General features: G+C 39.1%; 1 protein-coding gene across 1 annotated transcript; it reads right to left on the bottom strand.

The window, feature by feature from the left end:
• Positions 1–3,545: 3,545 nt before the first annotated feature.
• On the bottom strand, positions 3,546–17,307 carry LOC139713566 (acyl-CoA synthetase short-chain family member 3, mitochondrial-like; the record flags this gene model as incomplete). The annotated part of the gene is made up of 8 exons (XM_071625284.1): positions 16,988–17,307; positions 15,536–15,680; positions 14,088–14,276; positions 12,087–12,218; positions 11,039–11,182; positions 8,954–9,130; positions 7,520–7,671; positions 3,546–3,707 (listed from the first exon to the last, which is right to left on the bottom strand). Coding segments are annotated over exons 1-8 (1,403 nt in total), but the record flags the coding sequence as incomplete, so codon positions are not given.
• Between the last annotated feature and the right edge of the window lie 4,317 nt (positions 17,308–21,624).

The raw sequence follows: 21,624 nt of genomic DNA, 5'->3' as shown, positions 1-21,624 counted from the left end.
GACTTCCCTCCACACATACTGTATGTCTGCTGCTCCCCCCTTTACAATCGGGTAAATGTGATGAACCGACACAGCGGTACAGCCAAAGGTTACAGTACCTAGGGCACACCATACATGTACAGTGCCTATTCCATTGACACTCATCCAAGAACATTTTCTTTTGTGTTTTGACTCGTCTGTATTTTACAATTAGGCTCGGGATGTAAAATTGCTTATTACGTGTAAGCCTTGGAATGGCATTACGTAAAGATTGCACTCTGGTACTGAAATCTAAATTTTGCATTAATTGTCTGTAAAGGCTACGTCTATTTGTACTATTAGGATGCCACAGTGTAAATCACCCTTCTTTGTGATAATGTCATGTATGTAAACTTCTTTAAAGTAGCATTATTTCATGTGTCATTTTGCCTCTGATGAAGATTCTGCGAGTATCGAAAGCTCAAGCCCCTTTTGACTCTGCATTATTATATGTTAGAAATGCAGTGTTGCAATGCATTTTGTTGCAAAATGGACATTCACCTGGCATAGTCAAACTTGATACATGTCCCAAACAAAGAGAATGAACTGTATGCATTATGATGCATGTGCATTCTTCAAGTGCAAACTTTTGGTACACTTTTGGTACCTTTTTGGAGCATATTAGGAAGTGGTCCATTTTTGGCTCGGTTCAGTTCAGTATGGTACGGTACACTAGGTGTGTCAAGCGCTTGTTTGGTGCGGATTCAGTATGGTGTGGTTTGCTTGAAAAGAGAGCGCTTGAATGCACCATATGTTTAAACTTTAAGTCTCTGTTGAAAGTACAGGGTGAAGAGGCATGCCATCATTGGAATCACTGGTAGTGTTGCAAAATGAAAGAAGCATTCACCCTAATCAGGTTTTTTTTTTCTTTTTTTTAAAGCTTAACCTTTATCCACATTAAAACTTGATACAAGCATGATCAAAAGAAAGAAGCTGTAGTATTTGATGTCACGTTTATTGCTTAATACTATCACATAAAAGACTCAAATAAAGATCAAAGATACATTAATGAGAAACTGGGAGCACTGTGTGTGTGCAAGATAAAAAAATCTTCCACATTTATGACCTCCTTGACCCCAACTGATAAGGACTGAAAAGGCAGGATGATTACATGAAATATTTACGAGGTTCAAGGGTAGGTACATAGATCTTGAGTCAACAGGTACCACTGGGCTGCTGTGCCTCTTTGGCAGTAAAGGTGTATGTCAGCACATGGTGACACAAGTTTCCCATACAGCTCAAAAGTGAATTACATTTTATCGAACACGCACACACACACACACACAAAACAACTCCCAGGTAGATGGAAAATGTGATACAATATAAGCCAAGTTGACATTACACAAAACTACACATAGTTTTGTTCGAAGAGAGAAACTTCACAAACACATGCAGGATGTTTTGCAGGAAATTTTGCTGGTAACCTCTTGAGAAGTTTGTGGTCAGAGTGCCCAAACTACTTTGATACACAAAGCAAAATACCAGTCAGTGAAACTAGGCAAAGATTTGCATAGTTTAAATGTGGTCACAAGCTCACGCGAAAAAAACAAAACAAATAACATTATGCAAATTGCATTATATCCCTCACAAATGACTTCTTGTCCTCTTATTGGTCAAGAGCACTGAAAATGACAAAACATACTTCTATCACGCAAATCTTTGTCCTGTTTGCTCCTTACTGTTCTCCCTAGGGAAATAGTACAAAAACTATACCACGCTGCCATGGAGATACTTGCAGAGCTCACGCCCACCACCTTGTCACAAGCGCTTTAACCTGCATGAGATGTCACATCACAGTACAGTTTTCCACCTCTATAGGCCAAAATTTTTCAAGTTATGAAGGTTTGATATAGAGATATTATTATCTTGTCAAGACATAAACGGGTAGTTTATTTTGCAGGGCACCCTCAATGGAATTAGGACAACACGGCAATTCAGCCTTGCAAGCCAATGATTTTAATAATTATATGTAATCGCTCATTAGCTGAGGTCATCAAAAAGTATCGGGTTGAAAAGTATCTGGTCATCACGTCACCCAATACAAATGAATGCAGGGACAGATAGATTAGAGAATAATGATTTCCGCAAAGCAAAAATGTTTTCATTTGGGAGGCACATCGCAGACAGCAGACATAACACTGAAATCATACAAAGTTTGGAAAGGTATCAAGCGGTAGAGGTGTTGGGATATGAGATAGCAGACATAACAATGATATTATGCAAAGTTTTGGCAGGTATGAAGCGATAGAGGAGTTGGGATAGGATATAGCAGACATAACAGTGAAATCATGCACAGTTTTGAAAGGTACCAAGAGGTCGAAGTGTGGGGATAGCAGACAGCAGACACAACACTAAAATCACGCCATGTTTTGGAAGGTACCGAGCGGTAGAGGCGTTGGGATAGGAGATAGCAGACGTAACAGTGAAATTATGCAAAGTTTTGGAAGGCACTGATGGCTAGAGATGTTGGGATAGGAGACGCTTGCAGCAGACATAACAGTGAAATCATCCCAAGACTTGGAAGGTACATGTACACATACATGTACAGGTAGAGGTGTTGGCATATCGCCACACTATCGAGATGGCACAGCGGTTCTCACAGCGGTTTATTGGCATGGTGCCATCTATTTGTTTTGATGCACACGTGTGTATGGCTCTCTAGTGATAGATAAGTGTATGGAATCAAATCCCATTAAAAACCTGACGCTCCTCACCTCCCCACTTCACAAATATTGCTGGTCTCTGCCTGCATTAAAGTTATGGGATGTAGAAGGGTGCTGGTGACTGTTGGTTTCGTAAAGGGCTTTTTACACTTGCAAATTTTTGCTTAGTCCCGTACCAAAGGTGGGGCTAAAGGGGGGGGGGGGGGGGGGGGCTTAGCCCCACCGTTGGTACCGGACTTTCCTTAGCCCACTTTCTGTTTACACTTGTTTTTGCCAAAGTGGGTTAGCCCCACTGATAATCCCATACTATCTGGCCCTGCTGCAAAAGCAGGGTTGGCACCGCAATTGCGGTGCCAAGCAGGTGAGTGTAAACAGAACGAAGAAATAATCCGGACCTAACGGAGACAAAGTCCGACCCCCACTGACCAATCAGAAACGAGGTAATCAAGTGCTGCCGGTGCATGCGTGTACTTGTACAGTGCACACAGTAATCATGAATATTCATGTGGTTTGGAAAGTACGGGACTAAGAAATACGAGTGTAAAAAGGTCAGTTTTCTCATTAGCCCAGGACAAGAGCTTAGTACGGGATTTTTTGGCGAGTGTAAAAAGCTGAAAAAAATTGGTACGGAATTAACGATAGTCCGGGGGGGGGGGGGGGGGGGGGGGGGGGGAGGAGGCAAATTGATCCCCCTGAACATTTCGCGCGATGATTCCACAAAACGCAAAGATTTTGCAGTGCCATTTCATGACTTTTTTCTTTGAAGTCTCCCACATATTGCAAGATCAAATTTGCAATGACCCAGTACACCGTTCTGAAGTTACACAATGTTTAGGACATGCGTGTCAGCCCGAAAACACTTACAATGTAGAAAGAGCTGCAGGAATTATTTGTTTTATAAACGGACATATGTAACTATTACCTGTCTGCCACCAGTGGTCTAGGATGGGCACGTTGAAAACGTCACGACACCACAGAAGGGTTTCTCGATCAAAGATCTCACCAGCCACAAACAGGTATTTCAATCTACAAAACATAAATAGACAGACACAAAGAAAAACAAGCACAGAGGGGGGATCAAAATAAACACGAATATCATAGTACGGAACAAAACAATAATATCACATTCTTTACAGGACAGGCTTTTTTTTTTTACAAAGGACTGGTGACGTTGCCACAACACTTGACGACGTACACATTTTGCATAAAAGGATGCTACCAGGCAAGGACTCTGTTTATGCTATGTGACAGACATACTGCTCAATTTTTTTTTTTTCATAGGAGCAATTCTTCTTGACTCCATAAAATGGATCACATTTGTGCACTCTCTTGCGGGGTTGATATTCTATAACGATACATCACTCCATGCAATCAATGAATGTATTGCATGTCTAGTGATATTCTGGCCTGTGACAGGACCCATCTGCAGCCATGGCACATGAATGCAAGATGATAGCTATATGCATGTAGTCGATATTTCCCTATTATTGATATTATTTTTAGTAAATCCGACAATTTAGAAGCAATAAGCATTAAACACTGCGTATCATGAAAAGGAAAAATAGAGACAAATGGAAGTAGCAGGAGTAGTTATTTTACACTATAAAACAAATTTTATAATTGCAATTATTATTATTATAATTTTTTTTAAACATTTTTCTATTCTATTTATTTATTTACTTCTATTATATATAATATATATATATATATATATATTTTTTTTTTTTTTTTTTTTGGGGGGGGGGGGGGTTTCTTTTCACAGAAATAATAGTCATGCTTTTAAATATTTCCTCGACCTGTACTTATGCAGCAAACACAGATAAGCACAGATCTTCCTAAGCCTGCCAGTCCCCTTTTAACCCATTCCTTCCGCAATTCCCTGAGTGTCTTAAATGCCCCCAAACGAGATTCTTTTTGCCCGTCAACAAGGAACGGACGGGTTGGTAATCCACCTGAGCGAAAGCAGTCAAGCGGTACATGTATCCTCTTTCCACGGTCAACTACATGTGCCATCAAACAATGAAAATATCGATCGAGCGCAAGGTACGTATGAAAAGAGCGTGCACTGAAGGGCTCACATACTGTTTTGTTCTACACAGAAACTGGGCACTTGAACGGGATGACTGGGGTCAGCGAACACAGATATCTACTCGAGCTCAGCTTCGATTACTTAATAGTATGTACATGCTCATACTAGTTTCATACAGTGTAACAAAGCAGAAAGCAGAAAAAAGAAAAAAGAATTCTTATCTTTTTATCAAAATAATATTTCTGGGCATTACAACACAAAGATACATGAATTTAGGCCACGAAAGTAGGCACTCTTATCGTCAGATCTTGGGAACCTGGTATACCATGTTCTCATAAGGAACGGGTTAATAATGTACTTGATATACCAGTACCTGTTTCAATATGAATGTGAATGTATGCAGACAGGAAAGCTGATTTCCAAAAGAAAGAAAAAAAAAAACGATAAAGCATGCCAGGTTACTCTGTGTCTATGTCAACACAATTCCTTATCAAAACACTGGCACATATCACGCTCTGCCACTCAGTTTAATGCAGGGTCACGGAAAAGCAGGGTCATAAACATTAAATACTTTTGTCTCTTTTGTAGTAACATAATCTTCACGTAGGCAAACATTACTTGCTATCACTGAAGCTCAGAACCCAAACATGGCTTCAAGGGACAATCAAGCAAAATCAATTAGAAAAAAAAAAACAAACAAACAAACTGCTTTGCTGGTATGGAAGAGGAGATCATAAGCAATGTGACAGACTATGCACAGACAATCTCAACACTCACAATTATTCTATTTTCCTTTCTCTCAGAAAGCGAGTTGATAAAAAATTGGACAACACTTTAGGTGATACACCTGTAAACCTGTAGCTGCTTATGAAGCTGCAGTACCCAGTATCAAACTCTACCTTTTATTGTTTTTTTCTAAATCAATTATCATTTGCTTTAATTTGACATGTTCTGTGCCATATTGCTGCATGAAGAAGCATGCTAGATGCACTTTGTCAATTTCTGCTTTTAAAAATATCTTATATTCAATCATGTAAAACAGTGGAGCTTTAATGGCTCTATCTCAATCAAACAAAATTATCCTCTTCACTCTACTCCTGCTTTATATACACAGCAATAAAATGAAGGATGCAATAATTCATGCACATACATGTACATGGTCACACTTTGAACATCTAAATCACAACTAACATGAAGACATCATATTTACACACACTTATCAATGTTTATATTATACGCACTAATAAATGCAACAATCTTGGCAAGCTTTTATCAGTGGAACACCTTTCTGACCTTTAATTGTAAAATTGCCACTTCACATACTATCACAAAAGTTTGGCAGTAATATCTAGAAATGCTCATTTCACCCTACTGGTAGCAAAACATTGTGAGTGTGTGTGCAGCTGTCTGTATTTGTAGTGTATACAGGTAGGAGGGGTATTTTTATGGATGTAGCTTTACAGCCAGATGCTACAATCAGGAAATTATAATATCAATTCTACCGGTAGTAATGGTACAATTGAATATTCTTGGCATAGGTATTACACCAGACTTTTGTTGCTGAAGGTGATTTGGAGAAGCCATATATATCGAAATTTTGAAATTGATGGACCATTCAATAGATATATTATTGTGAAACGTCTCATTTTTTCCCAGCAAGTTTTCTATAACAAGTATTAGGCTTTAAGATATTCTTTTGTCTACTGTGAAATTCTATTATTGCTTGTGATTTACATTGTACATTGTAAGTTAAACTATTAAACTTCAAAGGTCATTGCCATGTTAACCTGTTCCTTCTGGGAGCCTTGCATATCATGTTCCTAACATGTGGAAAAGGGTGTCTGCATTCGGGTTCTAAATTCACATTTATTTCTGTTATGTTGACCAGAAAAATGACTTTGATTGAAAGATTCAAGTTTCTTCTATATATCAATATTTGTTCTTTTCCTCTGTGAAATCAGCAAGTATTTTTGTCAAATTTACCTTCTTCTTTTTTCAGCACAGTAGTGTGCCTGTTTTGTTGAAAAAAAAAGGAACAGAAAAATTACATGAAAATGTACATACATGTACGTGTAAATCAAGGGTGAGCTCACTAGATTTTGACTTTCACTGGCCCAATTTCGGTGTCATAATAATGTATAACAAATTCGTTTATGAGCCAATTAGTGCATGATATATTCATATCTCATGTCCATCTGATATTTCTGCATTGTTTAGTGGCACAAGCAGATGGCAGCGAAAAAGGGAAACTTGTTCTGCTTTGACTGTCTTCACACAAGCGAATCACTAACTGTATCTGTTCTTTGTTGACGGGCAAAAAGACTCTTGTTTGGGGCCTCGAAAGTTCTCGGGGTATTGCGGAAGGAACAAGGTATCAGTTCAAACGTCATAGCTATATTAAGCTCGTATAATGACTGATATTATTTGATTCACGACTGGTACAAAACTTTTGCTCCTCAATAAAGTTGCCAGAAGAAGCAAAAAAGCATGACTCCCAAAAAGCTCCTGGAATACGAAGGGTTAAAAGAAATAAAGATGGTGTTGGACTCCTAGCAGGACAATGTACACTGAATACTGTAAAACAAGGATTCTTCGCGTGCATTTCAATTTCGCAAATTTCCCCGAGAGCTGAGATTCACAAAATCAAAATGCACGCTAAAGATCTTGCCTACACTATATGCATTGAATATTAGAGGCAACTCACGAAAATTTCATGCTGCAAATAAGGCTGTCGGCTCCCATTCGCGAAAATTGCATGCCATGAAAATATTGTGTTTTACAGGACAAGCCTGGGATATGCTGGGCTCACCTGTCGAGGGAATATTTCTTGGCCATCTCACCACTGGGGTCATCCTTGATGATGGCTCGCAGGGCGGTGGGGGAAGTGAACATGGCGGAGACACCGTGCTGGTTGACGACTCTGAAGAAAGAACCCGCATCTGGAGTTCCCACTGGTTTGCCCTGTAGCATTCAAAGTCATCGGGAGCAAACAAAAAATGACACTGACCACAGTATCATCATAGAATATTTACACGTAGAATGACAGAGAGCATGTTAAATAAACAACACCAACTGAACTAAACTAAACTACAAAAAAGAACAACAAAACAGACACACAAACAGATAACAACATGGACAGAAGTTTTTTTTGCACCAAATTTTATCAAGTCCACTCTATTCATCACACACATTTAGTATTCCTGGATACATATTTTTTTTACATCAGATGCACACTTTTTTGCAAGCCTTTCACTCTTTGATCCCAGTTTATAAACTGTGTTACAAATTCATAACTCCTATCCTTAGGTAATATGACGTCAAAGAAAGTCCAACGATGTGCTTCAAAAGTTTGAAAGTACAATGAAACAAACAAAGGTGGACATTTCTATACAATTATGTCCACCTTGGCCAGAATTCACGAAGGTGGTATAAATGAAACCATGGTTTAAACCATGGACAAAAACCATGAAGCGCCAAGTGTCGCATGGAATATTTTGTTACGAAATCAATCTTTTCGTCGATGAAATTATTATTTTGTAACGAAATGACAACATTTTGTAACTAAATGAACATTTCGTCCACGAAATGATAATTTCGTTAACGAAACGGTCATTTTGTCGACGAAATGACCAACTTCGTAACGAAATATTCTGTGCGACACTTGGCGCTCCATGGTTTTTGTCCATGGTTTAAACCATGGTTTTATTTGTACCACCTTCGTGAATTCGGGCCCTTGTGTCTATAAAAGGATGCCCAATGACAAAAGTTTTATTAAAGCAAGGATACTACTACTACCACTACTACTACGAATAATAATAATGATTATAATAATAATAATAATAATAATAATAATGATAATAATAATAATGATAATAATAATGATAATAGTAACAATGATGATGATAATGATAATAATAATAATAATAATAATAATAATAATAATAATAATAATAATAATAATAACAACAACAATGATGCTAATTTGCACTTATTTAGCTGACAATAATTTCAAATATTATCTCTGATCATAGCAATCTCTAGCATAAGTACAAGTCACAAATTCTAAAATAGGCCTGTAGGTCCACACGACTGGAATAATTACACCAGTGTCCTCATAGTTGATGGTGTAAACCAAGTTACATTTTTTTTTTCAATGTATAATAAACATTTTTAATTTTTCTGTGTTTGGTGCCATCGTGTCACGCATCATCTGGTTCCAAACCAGACGGGAGCACAATCCTACCTCATAGATGATGGTAGGGTTTCTATGGAGGAGAGGGGCATAGCAGATATAGGAGTGGCCAACTATCCAGCCCAGATCAGAGGCGGTCCACCAGACCTCGCCCGGTTCCAAGCCATACAGGTGCTTCATGGTCCAGTAGAGGGCCACTATGTAACCCCCGGTGGGTCGCACCGGTCCCTGGAGGTCAATTGGAAGAATATTATTAGCCCTTTTCATGCTAGAGGCGAAACTAGCATGGGTAATAGCAATGGAAGCAAGACCGAGCAATTCTTAAGCCCTGTTTTAAACCCGATGTGGACGATTTGATTTAACCACAACACACATTACCCATAGACGCTTGCCTGAGTATACTCGCGACTCGTCCTCAAACAGGTTATCAGACCTTACCATGGCAACGTTGCAACAACATCTGTAGAACAAAATTATTTGCTTCGGACAATAAAACAGCAGATTACAAAAGCAAAGAGCAAAAGGTACCGCAACAAACAGAGTCTGAGCAACAACTGTTTGAACAGGCAGGGTGAAAAAAGATTACCCGGAAGCTGCCGCAGTAACTCTAGTTTGAAAGGCTCTGTTCAAATGGGGCTTCAGAGGGTTATGTATCGCGGGGGTGGGGGGGGGGGGGGGAGGGAATGGGTGTGACTGTTTGGTTCATTTTTTCTTGTTTGTTTCTTTCGTGTTTTATTTGTCTTTTCATCAAAATAGGATTTTATCATTTGTGGGCAGCTTTTACAATGTCCGTTCTCATTTCATTGACACTCACAATTCCAAATCTTTATCCACGGCTTGTATTACCATAGACGATACGAATAATTTAATATTAATGGTGGTATACTAAATATATGATAGTTGTTTCATTGTTTCTGCCATCAAATTATTCAATATCTACCCCACTTTCATGCTTTCTACACTAATCTCAGTTGACAATTAAAAGGTGAATTAATTTTCCTTGTTTATCATTTGACATATTATACAAAGTTTGTGCAGTATGTGTGTAGGAAAATATCAATCACTTTGTAGGTTTTTTCTTTCTTTTTGTTTTTACTTTGTGTATCATCTATGCAGTCTCTTTCAAATGGCCACATTCAAAATAACTTCACATAGCAATATTTAGATTTATAGGGATCATCAGCATGAATGAACAAAACATTAACTTATAATAATTATCCTCCAAGTGGTGAGTTTTGAATGTGAAATTACAGGAGTTCAAATCGAAATGCTAAACAAAGTCTGAAAGCATTTTTTAACCCGTTGAGGATGAGCCAATTTGGCTACAACACGCCTTTCCCATAAACATTAACCGAGTACACTCAGGTCTCGTCCTCAGTTGGTTAAAGAAACTCCAAATGTACACAATCGCATACCAGAGGAAGACAACAAATTCAAAGTCATTCAATAAATCTGCTCGTAAAAGTAACTTTGATAGAAGGGCATGTAGAGTACAAAAGTGTCAAAACCATTCATTAATTGCCAGGGACAATGGTTTCAAGCAAGCTCACCTGGCCCAAGTCTTTATGCAGGCACCTGATTCCAACCCAATTAACCTACAGACAAAAGACTCTGACATCATCTCTTGGGTACATTATTACCTCCGCCAAGGGAGGAGGTTATGTTTTCATTACCATCTGTTTGTTTGTCCATGTGCAAAATAACTCAAAAAGTAGTTAACAGATTTGGATGAAACTTGCAGGAAAGGTTGAGAACGACACAAGGAACAGATGATTAAGTTTTGGTAGTGATTCAGGAATTTTTTGTGGATTTTATGAAGGATTTTCGATATTTTGGCAGGTAGGGTCAATGAACTTGGGAGGTCAAGGTTCAAGCTGCACATTTTTGAGGTTTTTATATGTGCACTAAAGTGCGTGCTCTAGTTTCTTCTAGGGCGAGGCACGCCGCACAGCTGGAAGTTGATGACGTAACAAAAGGCTGCTATATTGGGAAATCAGGTATTTTTCAGCATGCGTACATATAGGAATGTGGAAATCACTGATCTCTATGGAAGAAAAAGATTATAGGTGGAAACAGCTGTTTGGCGGAGGTCTGCGATCTCAGAGTGCTTCTCTAGCAATGAGAATGACTGGATACCTTTGGCAGCCCTGTAGTTCCTGATGTGTGGAGAATGTACGTTGGATCCATGGCATTGACTGGAACGCAGTCGTGACCTTTGGCCCTCGACATCAGGTCCATCCAACAATGGTCCCGGCCGGCAGTGAAGTTTTGCGTTTCAAACTAGAAGGCCAGTGATACAAACAGGATCAAAGGTGATGTGAACGTCTTATTGTTTTGTCTACTGTTGGGCTGTCCTGTACAAGTTGGTCTGTTTACACATTTTGTACTGTCTTTCCCACAACATTTGGTAGCCAGTGGTGTCCATGACATACAATATTTTTCCAGTTTAATGAAATCAAATCCTAAAGTGTCAAAACTCCACTCTCTGGGAAATGCATGTAAGAACTCAAGACCACTTTCTGGAGCCAACATTGTGCTCCCACTATCAACACAAAACATTTATTTTTCAACACCATGGGTGCCCCAGTACTTTCAACACTTTTATTAGGACCATTTTGTTTTGGTTTGTTTTGGGATATCCCAGCCATTTAAAAAGCCTATTTTCATCAAATAAACTTTTAATTCCGCTTTAATACAGTTGTATGCTCTTCAATATTTCATACAAGCGGTTTCCAATTATCTCGCAAAAAGTAAATTCTCGACTCTCCATCTCGACCAAAGCTACACCATCTCTTTAAACATAAAAAACATGTCATAGCACTAGAATGCTCAAGGTACGTTCTGGTGACAACAGTCCCATGAGCACATAAACTTTACAAAACTAATCAGAAGCTGTATCAAAAAACAAAACAAAGCAAACCATGACTTTCAGCTGGGCTTGAATCGTAACCTTCACATTACGGTACATTGAACATTTGCTCATTGCACAGCTTTTGGTTTCTGACAGCAACTACAGCTTGGTCTTGCTAATAGAACTGATTCTATCTGCTCACATTTGAGTATAAAGCAGTTTTCAGTATCAATTCTGAGTCTACGTCCAGAGTGTTTTACCTCTGGTAGCTGAGGAATTTTAACTGATAAAGCCGAGTGTGCGGTCAGATACGTATGTCACCAAACTACTCACGCCTGGCCTGTTGTAAATGATGCAGGACGCTGGCTTGTTCTTGCTCATGCTGACCGCTTCATCCAACAGACCCTTGTAGTCCACTGTCCGGCCGGGCTCGATACCCACTGACGCTGAGACGATTACTTTGGGCTGAAGAAACAAACACGCATGCACAAAAAGGGAAAATACAGGTGTACATGCAGTTGACAAGTGAGAATAGAATGACATTTTGCATTAAATGACATCTTGAACAGTAATACTTTCCGTGATGGCATTTGGACAGTGTGAAGAAGGCTACAGGGTTTCCTTTGCCAATTGGTGCGCGAGGTACACAAAGGGTCAATGTGTAGAAGCATAAATGAGCAAACACAGAAGCTAGTAATATGGGACTACAAAGTATCTCAGCATCAATTGTACAGTATGGGACACTCCCATTATAACAAAGTCCTTGAGGCCAGCATTTTCTCTTATTTCATATCAACATTTTGTTATAGCTGTACAATAACGAGGTGTAGACATTTAGATAATAATTCTAGAAACTGAATTTTTACTTTCTTATAAACAAGAATTCGGTTATAACCAAGACCAATATAATGGAAGTGCACTGTATCTTGGCGTATACTGTAAAAGAGGAAATTTTTGCGGTGTTGAAATTTTCGCGCATTTCGCGCAACCAGAAAATAGCGCGAAAATAAAAGCACGCGAATATTTTTGCTTGCCATGTGTTCCTGTGCGTGATGTCTTGATTCCGCGGAATTAAAAACACGCGAAACTCTTCTCACCCGACCAAGCGCGAAAAATTAGTCGCGCGAAAATATCCACTTTTACAGTATGATAATGGTAGACTATATCAAACTCTACATCAGTACAAAACACTGGTCCATCTTTTTGTCATCAATAATAGCCAATTGCCCACCTATGCAACGGTTCTATTTCAATGTTTGAGTGTGAACTGTCATCATAGGCTGATAAAAGTATTACTGAATACCAACCTTCTGGGGTAAATATTATATTCTCTAGACTCTATGCTCTCAATGACTGTGTAGTCTTAACCTTACAATAAGATACAATCCCAAATCGTCATGTGCCCAGGAGAACGGCACGAATGCATGTGATTCAAGGAAGGTGTGCCCAGCAGACGACGCGAGTGCATGTGTGGCGTCCACTATATTTACATGTATCTCGTACGTTATACTTTACTCCCGCTGCATGCGTTCCTGTCGTTCTGCTGGGCACACCTTCCTTCCACTGCATGTGTTTTTGTCATTCTGCAGGGCAAATGATGAAATACCGGGTGTCCCAAAAAAAGCGGAACGGTGGATTTTCAGTACGTTGCGTTCTAAAAATGATATATTTTTTGACATCATTAGAAAGAACATCCTCCGCAGAAGACAATGATACCAAAATCATTAAATTTGGTTCAGTACTTTTTATTCTACGCTAATTTCTGTAAATGCAGTCATTTCCAAGTTTTTGCGACTTTTGAGATAATAATTTGAGTGCAACACGCGATCCATACGGTGATTATTGTGTAAGCTCGGTGATGCATCTCAACAAAAGATACAGATTTCATATTGGGCGCGGGCCAGGAAAAAACTGTGTATGTGTGTGTGTATGTCTGTATCTCTGTGTGTGCGCGCCCAATATGAAAGCGTTATCTTTTGTTGACATGCATCAACGAGCTTACACAATTCACCGTATGGAACGCGTGTTGCACCCAAGTTATTATCTCATGGTTCGCAAAAAATTGGAAATGACTGCATTTACAGAAATAAGCGTAGAATAAAAAGTACTGAACCAAATTTAATGATTTTGGTATCATAGTCTTCTGCGGAAGATGCTCTTCCTAATGGTGTCAAAAAATATATCACTTTCAGAACGCAAAGTACTGAAAATCCACCGTTCCGCTTTTTTTGGGACACCCGGTATAGCGGCAAAACATGCCTCCAGATAAAGGCAATTCAAAGAAAAGATTGACCTCGACGAAAAATAAGCAATTAAATCCGTTCCTGAACGGACCTGTGTGTGATCAATCCTTATGGACAACTCCTTGGAGGCAAACCCACCAAAGACCAGAACGTGGGTGGCACCGATGCGGGCGCAGGCCAGCATAGCGATGACGGCCTGTGGAATCATGGGCATGTAGATGAGGACTCTGTCACCGTACTGCACCCCTTGCTCCACCAGGCAGGATGCAAACTTGGAGACCTGGACAAAGTTGACCATAATACCATGATTATGATAACAATAATGATGATCTGACTATGATGGTGATAATGATGATAAGGAGGACGATAAGGTAATTAATGGTGATGTTGATACAACTACTACTACCACTACTACTGCTACTACTACTACTACTTCTACTACTACACTACTACCTACTTCTACTGCTGCTGATATTCAAACAATAACAATCAAAATGAAGTAAATTAAGAAAACAATGAAACAACAACTACACAAGTAACAGAAAGTAAAACCACAGACCTCCATACTCGGGGCAAGACAAACAGTAGCCAATCTTCGAGATTTGTACTGGACAAGACACAAACTGTACACTGTATGAGGTGCAATGTTATACAAATAGTGAATGGTCACGAGTGCCATTGTACAAGATTTCGCACCAGGTGAAAGATAGAGGCGCTCTATTCAACAAGGCAAAGTCGAGTTGAATAGCGCATCCCATCTTTCACCGAGTGTGAAATCTTCTTCCACTGCATGAATAAAAACCATACACTATTTGTTTCATACAACACCTCGAATGTCAACAGATGCGGTCCACAGAGATTCTTGAATCTAGCGCAGAAATGGCAACCATTTTCTGTGAAAGACAAATGAGTAGCTGCAACAGTCACAGTCATTGTGTATGTACCTACACGAAACAAAGTTGTTTACAAAAATGAGTGCCAAAAGTACGCATTTGTATAAAGCGCTCTTGTAATTGTTGAGTGCGCGTCAAATGTTTGTGGCCATCAAAGCCGTGCGATGGAACAAAAATTTGGGGGTCAATGGTGAGTTTGACACAGGAGTCAATGGAAATGGGTGTCAGCCATGCGCTATCCATTTTTGCTCAAACAAAATTGCACGGCTGGACAGCCAGAGCATGCGATGAAACTTTTAACTTTTAAAATGTCACGTGATGGGCATAATATAATGGTAATAGTTATTGTGGTTGTAGGCATTGTCTGGGACCACCAATGCACACTGTTATATGTTGGAGTTGCTGTACATGTATATATTATTTGTATCCATAAAACAAATAGTGAATGTTTTTTGTTTGTTTGTTCTGTTTATAATCTATTTATTTGAAGAAATCAAACAGGATCTGACATATGTTGCATAGGATGTAACTTTCTACTCAATGAGACAAAGCCGAGTTCAATGCTGCATCTAATCTTAACCCCCTTGTGTAAAATTTTGTACCATCGCACTTCTGACCACCAGAACATCAACTGAAAATCAATCACCTCCTGTTGAAGCTCTCTGTACGTCAGATGAGTGATGGATCCTGTCACTGGGCTGTCATGAATAACTGCATTCTGGTCGCCATGGCCACTGTCGACATGACGATCTACGGCATTGTAGCACATATTGATTTCTCCTCCAATGAACCTGTTAAACAGAGGTCAAGGGTCATGTATCAGTTCAATCAAAGAAACCGTTAGCAGTCTTACCACTACTATAAGTTTACTACAGTTGTACCTGTATGTGTGCATCATGATGCACTACTCAGCTAAAGGTACCTTGCTATTACATTATCATTATTTATATTACCATTAATCATTATTATTATTATTATTACTATTACTACCGGTACCATCATCACCATTTATTTGTTCGATGTGATAGCTCTGTAAATAGCTGATTTGAATTTACAGAATACATTGCACTTTCTATACCGCTACTATGGACAATGTGCTTTACTTTTTCCATGTAATTGTGTAAGTTCTTATGACATTGACATCAGTCTGATCATGGTTGATGCACCCAAGTCAAAAACAAGCAGACAAGCTGTAACTGTTCAAACATGATGGTTGTGCTCATTATCAAAAATTGATCAGTGAACAAGTTTCTATCAATACACAAATAGGTAGGCCTACCATGGTACTATATCTCACAACAAAACTCATTTGATATTCCCCAACGTTAATTCTTTTTTTTTCTTTTTTTTCATTTCACCATCAGGTCGTAAGGTTAGGAGATTTGAAAAATTTAGTATTTACCACTGAAATAATTTTTTGACACAGGATTTGTATGATTGCATCCCCAGTGTGAAAAGGAAATTTAAATCCGTTGTAAATTTACAAGAGGTTCAGAATTCAGAATTTGACCGCCATCAAAATATATGGATGCAATTTTAATTCTTGAAATTTGTCCAGTGGTTCCAGGGTTAGGAATCCATTCTCTCCCTACCATCCCCTATTAAAAAAAAAAAAAATAATAATAATAATGATAATAATAATAAATACATAAACTAAAAATATGTAAAGAAATAAATAAATACTCAGATAAATGGTTTTGAAAAAGTGTTGAAACTAGGCGGTCTACATTCATATTTTGGCACACAACGATTTGCTAGTGACCTGCGCCTTTATCAGCACTGCCTGCTGGTAAAACTTCGAGGTTCTTTTATCTAACGTTACTTTATCATTCTTGTTACCTGGGCCCCGTCTTATAAAGCTTTCAAATCAATCACAAGTCCCCAAATCAATCGCAACTTGCATTGCAGCTCACAAGAAACTTGTGATTGATTTCTATCACCACGATCACAAGTCTTTATAAGACAGGCCCAAGGTAGTGGTACGACAGTGCAATAAATATCAAAAATTACGATAAGGCTGATATATAATTCTACAATCATCAAATATTTTGTTCTTAGTGAAAGTTATTTAACTATCAAAACCTTCGACTAATTTTACCATTGCGAGGCTGGGGGGTTGCTGAAATCTAGAACACTGTCCCACTTCTTGAACCATACGACTTGCTCGGCCTGCTCCGCCCAGAACTCTTCGGGACGTGATATGCTCTCTTCGAATACCTGTGGATATCGGGAGTTGCTGCTCGGCTGCGGCCGCTCGGGAATAGACGAAAAATTCAGCCTCAACGACAGAGCTGGAGCTAGTTTGACAGGGTTCCACAAACTGGTGATTTTTTCGTGGAGTAACGGGCCTCGGAGAGCAGCAAAGCGCCGTAGTTTAGACGATAATCGTATGACAGACATTATTATTTGCAGGTAAGTTCAGGAGCAAATTCTCATACTTCGGTATCACCAGGTACGGTGTGTGATACGAAGACCTCTTGAGCCGTATACGCGTACCTCGCCTTCACTTTGCAACTCGTGTACAATATGTTATGTACGGAAAGAGCTTAGCTGGCTTATAGCGCGGTGTGACGTATGGTTGGTAATGACTTGTACTCGTACCCCGCGCAGTGTTCCGTACCTCACTCCTACAGAAAGCATGCAGCACATTCGTGATTCAGTTTCCTGCGCTATGTCTTCCCAGGGTACCGCTGCGTGAATGTGCTAGGATGATGCTCGTCCCATGTCTTGTGTTATTGTTGTTGTGTTTTTTTCCCTGTGAAATCTGCCAATAACTACCGCGGGCGCAGACATGCTGCAGCAGCTACAGACCGGATTATGCGTTGACTTTGGAGGGGGAATTTGATGCTCAGTGGAAAGAAAGAAAGAAATGGTGAGTGAAGGGGAAATAAAGTGTCAAGTCGCCTCACAAGTAGGGGGCGGGTACCATAACAGAGGGAGAGGGAGAGGGAGGAAGAGAGGGAGAGAGCAAAAGTAAACAACAAGACGCAATGAGCTAGCATACGTAGTCAAAGGCAGGGCGCTAATTATTACTAGTACTGACCTTGAGGTGATCCGAATGATGGAACTTTGTGATATTATACAAACGTCAAAAGGTTTTTCAGCAGGTCCTTAAAAAGTTTGAAAGGTTTTTTATTGTTTTTTAACATTTTTTACGAAAAAAAAAATGAAGGTCAATTTGAAAAATTTCAACTACGTCGAAAACCTTCCGTAAAAGACCCACTGAAAACATTTTAACATGACTTTCAAATGACGAACTTGGAATGCTCCAAGAACGTTCAGAAAACGTCCAAAATTGTTAATAGCTAATCTATATTATATTCAACATAATAAGAATGTTGCAATAGGATTGGTCCAGAGCTGATCACGTGATGAAGCGTAGTTTGACCCATCACATCACCTGAGAAGAAAAGTTTGTTACACTCTATGGTGATCGTCCCTTTTGTTTCGCTGATCTCCACACAATCCACACAGTCCTAACGCAAGATGAGTACACGCGAAATAAAAGTGCGTTGCACTGTGGACTATCATGTGACCTAGGTCACTTGATAGTACACAGTGCAACGCACTTTCACTTCCGTGCCGCGCGGTGCGCGCAGCAACTTCATTGTTTTGTCATCTACGCGCACACGTAGCCTAAGCCCTTAGGATACTTAAAGACAGCTAAAACGGTTTCATATGTGGAATAAAATGGGAATTTCTAGGACCCTAGATGTGGAATATAAAGCAAATAATCAACTTTTAGTTTCAGGCAATGAGACAAACTATCACTTCCTCGGCGATCTGAATGTGTACGCTATCTTTCCTCAGCTGCGCTTCGGTAAGATAGCTACATCCAGATCGCCTTGGAAGTGATAGTTTGTCCCATCACCTTCACCAACGTTGATTATTTGCTTACTGTACCTGATGGGCGCGGCGTCTATAGCTTTGACCATCATTTATGTGCAAAGAATGTATATATAAATGCCCGACATATTTTCTTTAGATTAATCGAAATATGAGTCTGTCCTCGATAAGAAAAAACAAAAACAACTTTCAAATTAGTTCAGATGCTGTCACGATGACATTATCTGCCATTGATCGTATACTTTTGGTTGAGACCTATAAATTCCAGGTTTCTAACATTCTTTTTTTTTTTGGGGGGGGGGGGGGATAATGAGAAACCAGCTCTTATGAAATACTGATGAAAGAGCATGTAATTCTATGAGGAATTCATGTTTATTTGATGAAAATGGTATTGAAATGGCTGAGATATCCAAAAAAAGAGCAATTCTAATAAAGTGTGGGACCCACACATTATTACGATCGCTTTGTTTTTCTTTGTTTTTTGGATGTTTCAGCCATTTCTAGCACAATTTTCATCAATTAATAAACTTTGAATTCCTCTTAAAATGGTATGCTCTGTACTATATCATAAGTGTTTTCTTGGTATCTTCCATACAAAAGTTAAAAGCCCAATTATCATCTCCACCAATAGGCCTACTGAACCATCCCTTAACATTACCTTGACTGACAATTAAAGGGACTGGAAGTAATGCACTTTCCCCTTGAACTGAGCATAAATAGCTGAAAAAAAAATCAACAAAACAAGAAAAAAACATTGATGATTACGATTATTGATTAGGCCTACCAATAGTTGAAAGTTGGTAATAGCGGTTGTATAGCACTTGGTGAAAGGTATAAATTGAATGCACATTCACAGTGGAATAGGGCCTACACATCATTTGATTTTTTTCTTTAACACGTGATTTCAGGATGGCATGCTGATATTTTGAAAGATGGGGTGACATAAAGATGCTTTGGAAAAGAGTTGCCGCACTCCCAGTGTCGAGCGATTAAATGTAATCCAGCCTTTTTGATAATGAAAAAAAAAAACCAAACACCTGATTTGAATTTTTAGTTATTCATTTTTTGGCTTGTACCTTGATTACTTTTGTGTTTTTACTTTCTTTACTTTTTTTCTCCCGTTTTTCCCTCTTTTCTGTGGTGGTTCTGTTTTCTAAATATAACGGAAGGTTTTATTATAGCTTGTTCACTCTAGGATCGATATTTACTAGTATACTATTTATACTTATATTTTATAATTTGTCGTACTTGACTCAGTGTATCGTATACAGGACCGATACGTTGACCACGCTTGAATCACACACCGCAGGGAACAGTCAGTATATAGGCCTACTAAACACGGCCGGCGCCATGTTTTTGTAAAGTGGGGCTCCAGTTTATCCTTCTGATGCCACTTCTGGGTTCCATCAGCTGACAGCCAACAAAGAATGGTCGTCAGCGCAACTTTCTGATTCCATTTCGGTTTTTTTTTTTTTTTTCAACTGACAATATTAAGCAAGACCCACTTCAAGGTTTCATCGTCGACTCGCATTTTGGGTTTTTCTGATGCCACTCCGGGGTTTAAAAAAGTGTGTGTGTGTGTGTGTGTGTGTGTGTGTGTGTTTGGGGGGGGGGGGGGGTATACCAAATGTAGTCGATAGTGTGCACAAAAAAGTGGGGCCGAGCCACTCCTCACCCCCCCCCCCCCCCCCCCCCCCGGTTCCGCTGGTCCTGCAACTTGTCAACAATCGAGTTTGATCGCAAAATGTCATAGGCCCATCTCATCAGATAGAGCCAAACAAGCTTTCAATCTCTGCTGTGAATTTCAACAAGGAATATTCCTGAAGTTAGTATTAAAGTGATCCCACATTTTCCAATTAGTTTCTTCTTCGTTTTTAAAAGGCTTTAAAGGGATAATACCGTTTCGGTTGAAGTGGAGCTTTCCAAACTTTTTTTGATGATGATTTCGTAAGATAATGATAACTTTCTTATGAAATAATGAAAGCCCATACTATCTAAGAGGAATTCGAAGTATGTTTGATGAAACTTGGTTTTGAAATGGCTAGGATATCCAAAAGAAATCCTAATAAAAGATGAAATGGGACCGCTGATTATCATGCACGCACTTTGTTTTACTTTTTTTTGATAATCTCAGCCACTTCGAAACCGATTTTCATTAAAATAATGATTTTGAATTCCTCTTTTATAGAATCAATGCTCTATAACATTTATTTTCATACAGTGTTTTCGAAGTATATCTCGCAAAAAGTTAAAAGCTGAATCCTCACACCGCAAGCAATAGGCCATGCAGTACCATATCTCAGAATGCGCAAATATTTCAACTTAACAAAAATGGAGCTGACTCGTTTTGCAATCGACCTGTTTCTATCATGTTCGGTATCTTAAGTCCGCGGTTGCGTCGCAAACTGGTCGCAGTGCCCTCAATCTCTGCGCGCTTGTAGCGCCATCTAACGTCAAAGTTCTCGGTATCACTTTAACAGGCTTATATTTTGTGATGAGCGTTTCACTTCAGCATTTGTACAGATTATCCACCTTTTTTTTTCTAGTTGGTTCAGAAAGATTACATAGATACAAATAAAGTAAACTTTTGCATTTATTTTTCTTTTCTGTTCCATAACATTTTTTTTTTTTTTTTTTTTTTTTTTTTTATGGGGGCCTCTTATTCGTGTAGACATTAAGGTGACCATGGTTCGCCATATTATACCCGCAAATTAACACTTGGGGAAGCGTCCGTTTCATCGTTTTGCAGGCGCGAATGTATTTACAAACATTTTACAGTAATATTGCCAAATTCTGGGCTTTAGCAAACACTTTGTTGCTGTCAAGGATATGAATTAATTTACGTGCAGCCTGCATGGCAAACGCCGTTTTTGTTTGGTTTGTTTGGTA

This window comes from Diadema antillarum, unplaced genomic scaffold (genome assembly GCF_040938485.1).
Source record: "Diadema antillarum isolate AM-2024a unplaced genomic scaffold, OU_Dant_1.0 seq00002003_RagTag, whole genome shotgun sequence".
Lineage (NCBI taxonomy): Eukaryota > Metazoa > Echinodermata > Echinoidea > Diadematoida > Diadematidae > Diadema > Diadema antillarum.
This window is presented reverse-complemented; position numbering and strand designations above follow the sequence as displayed.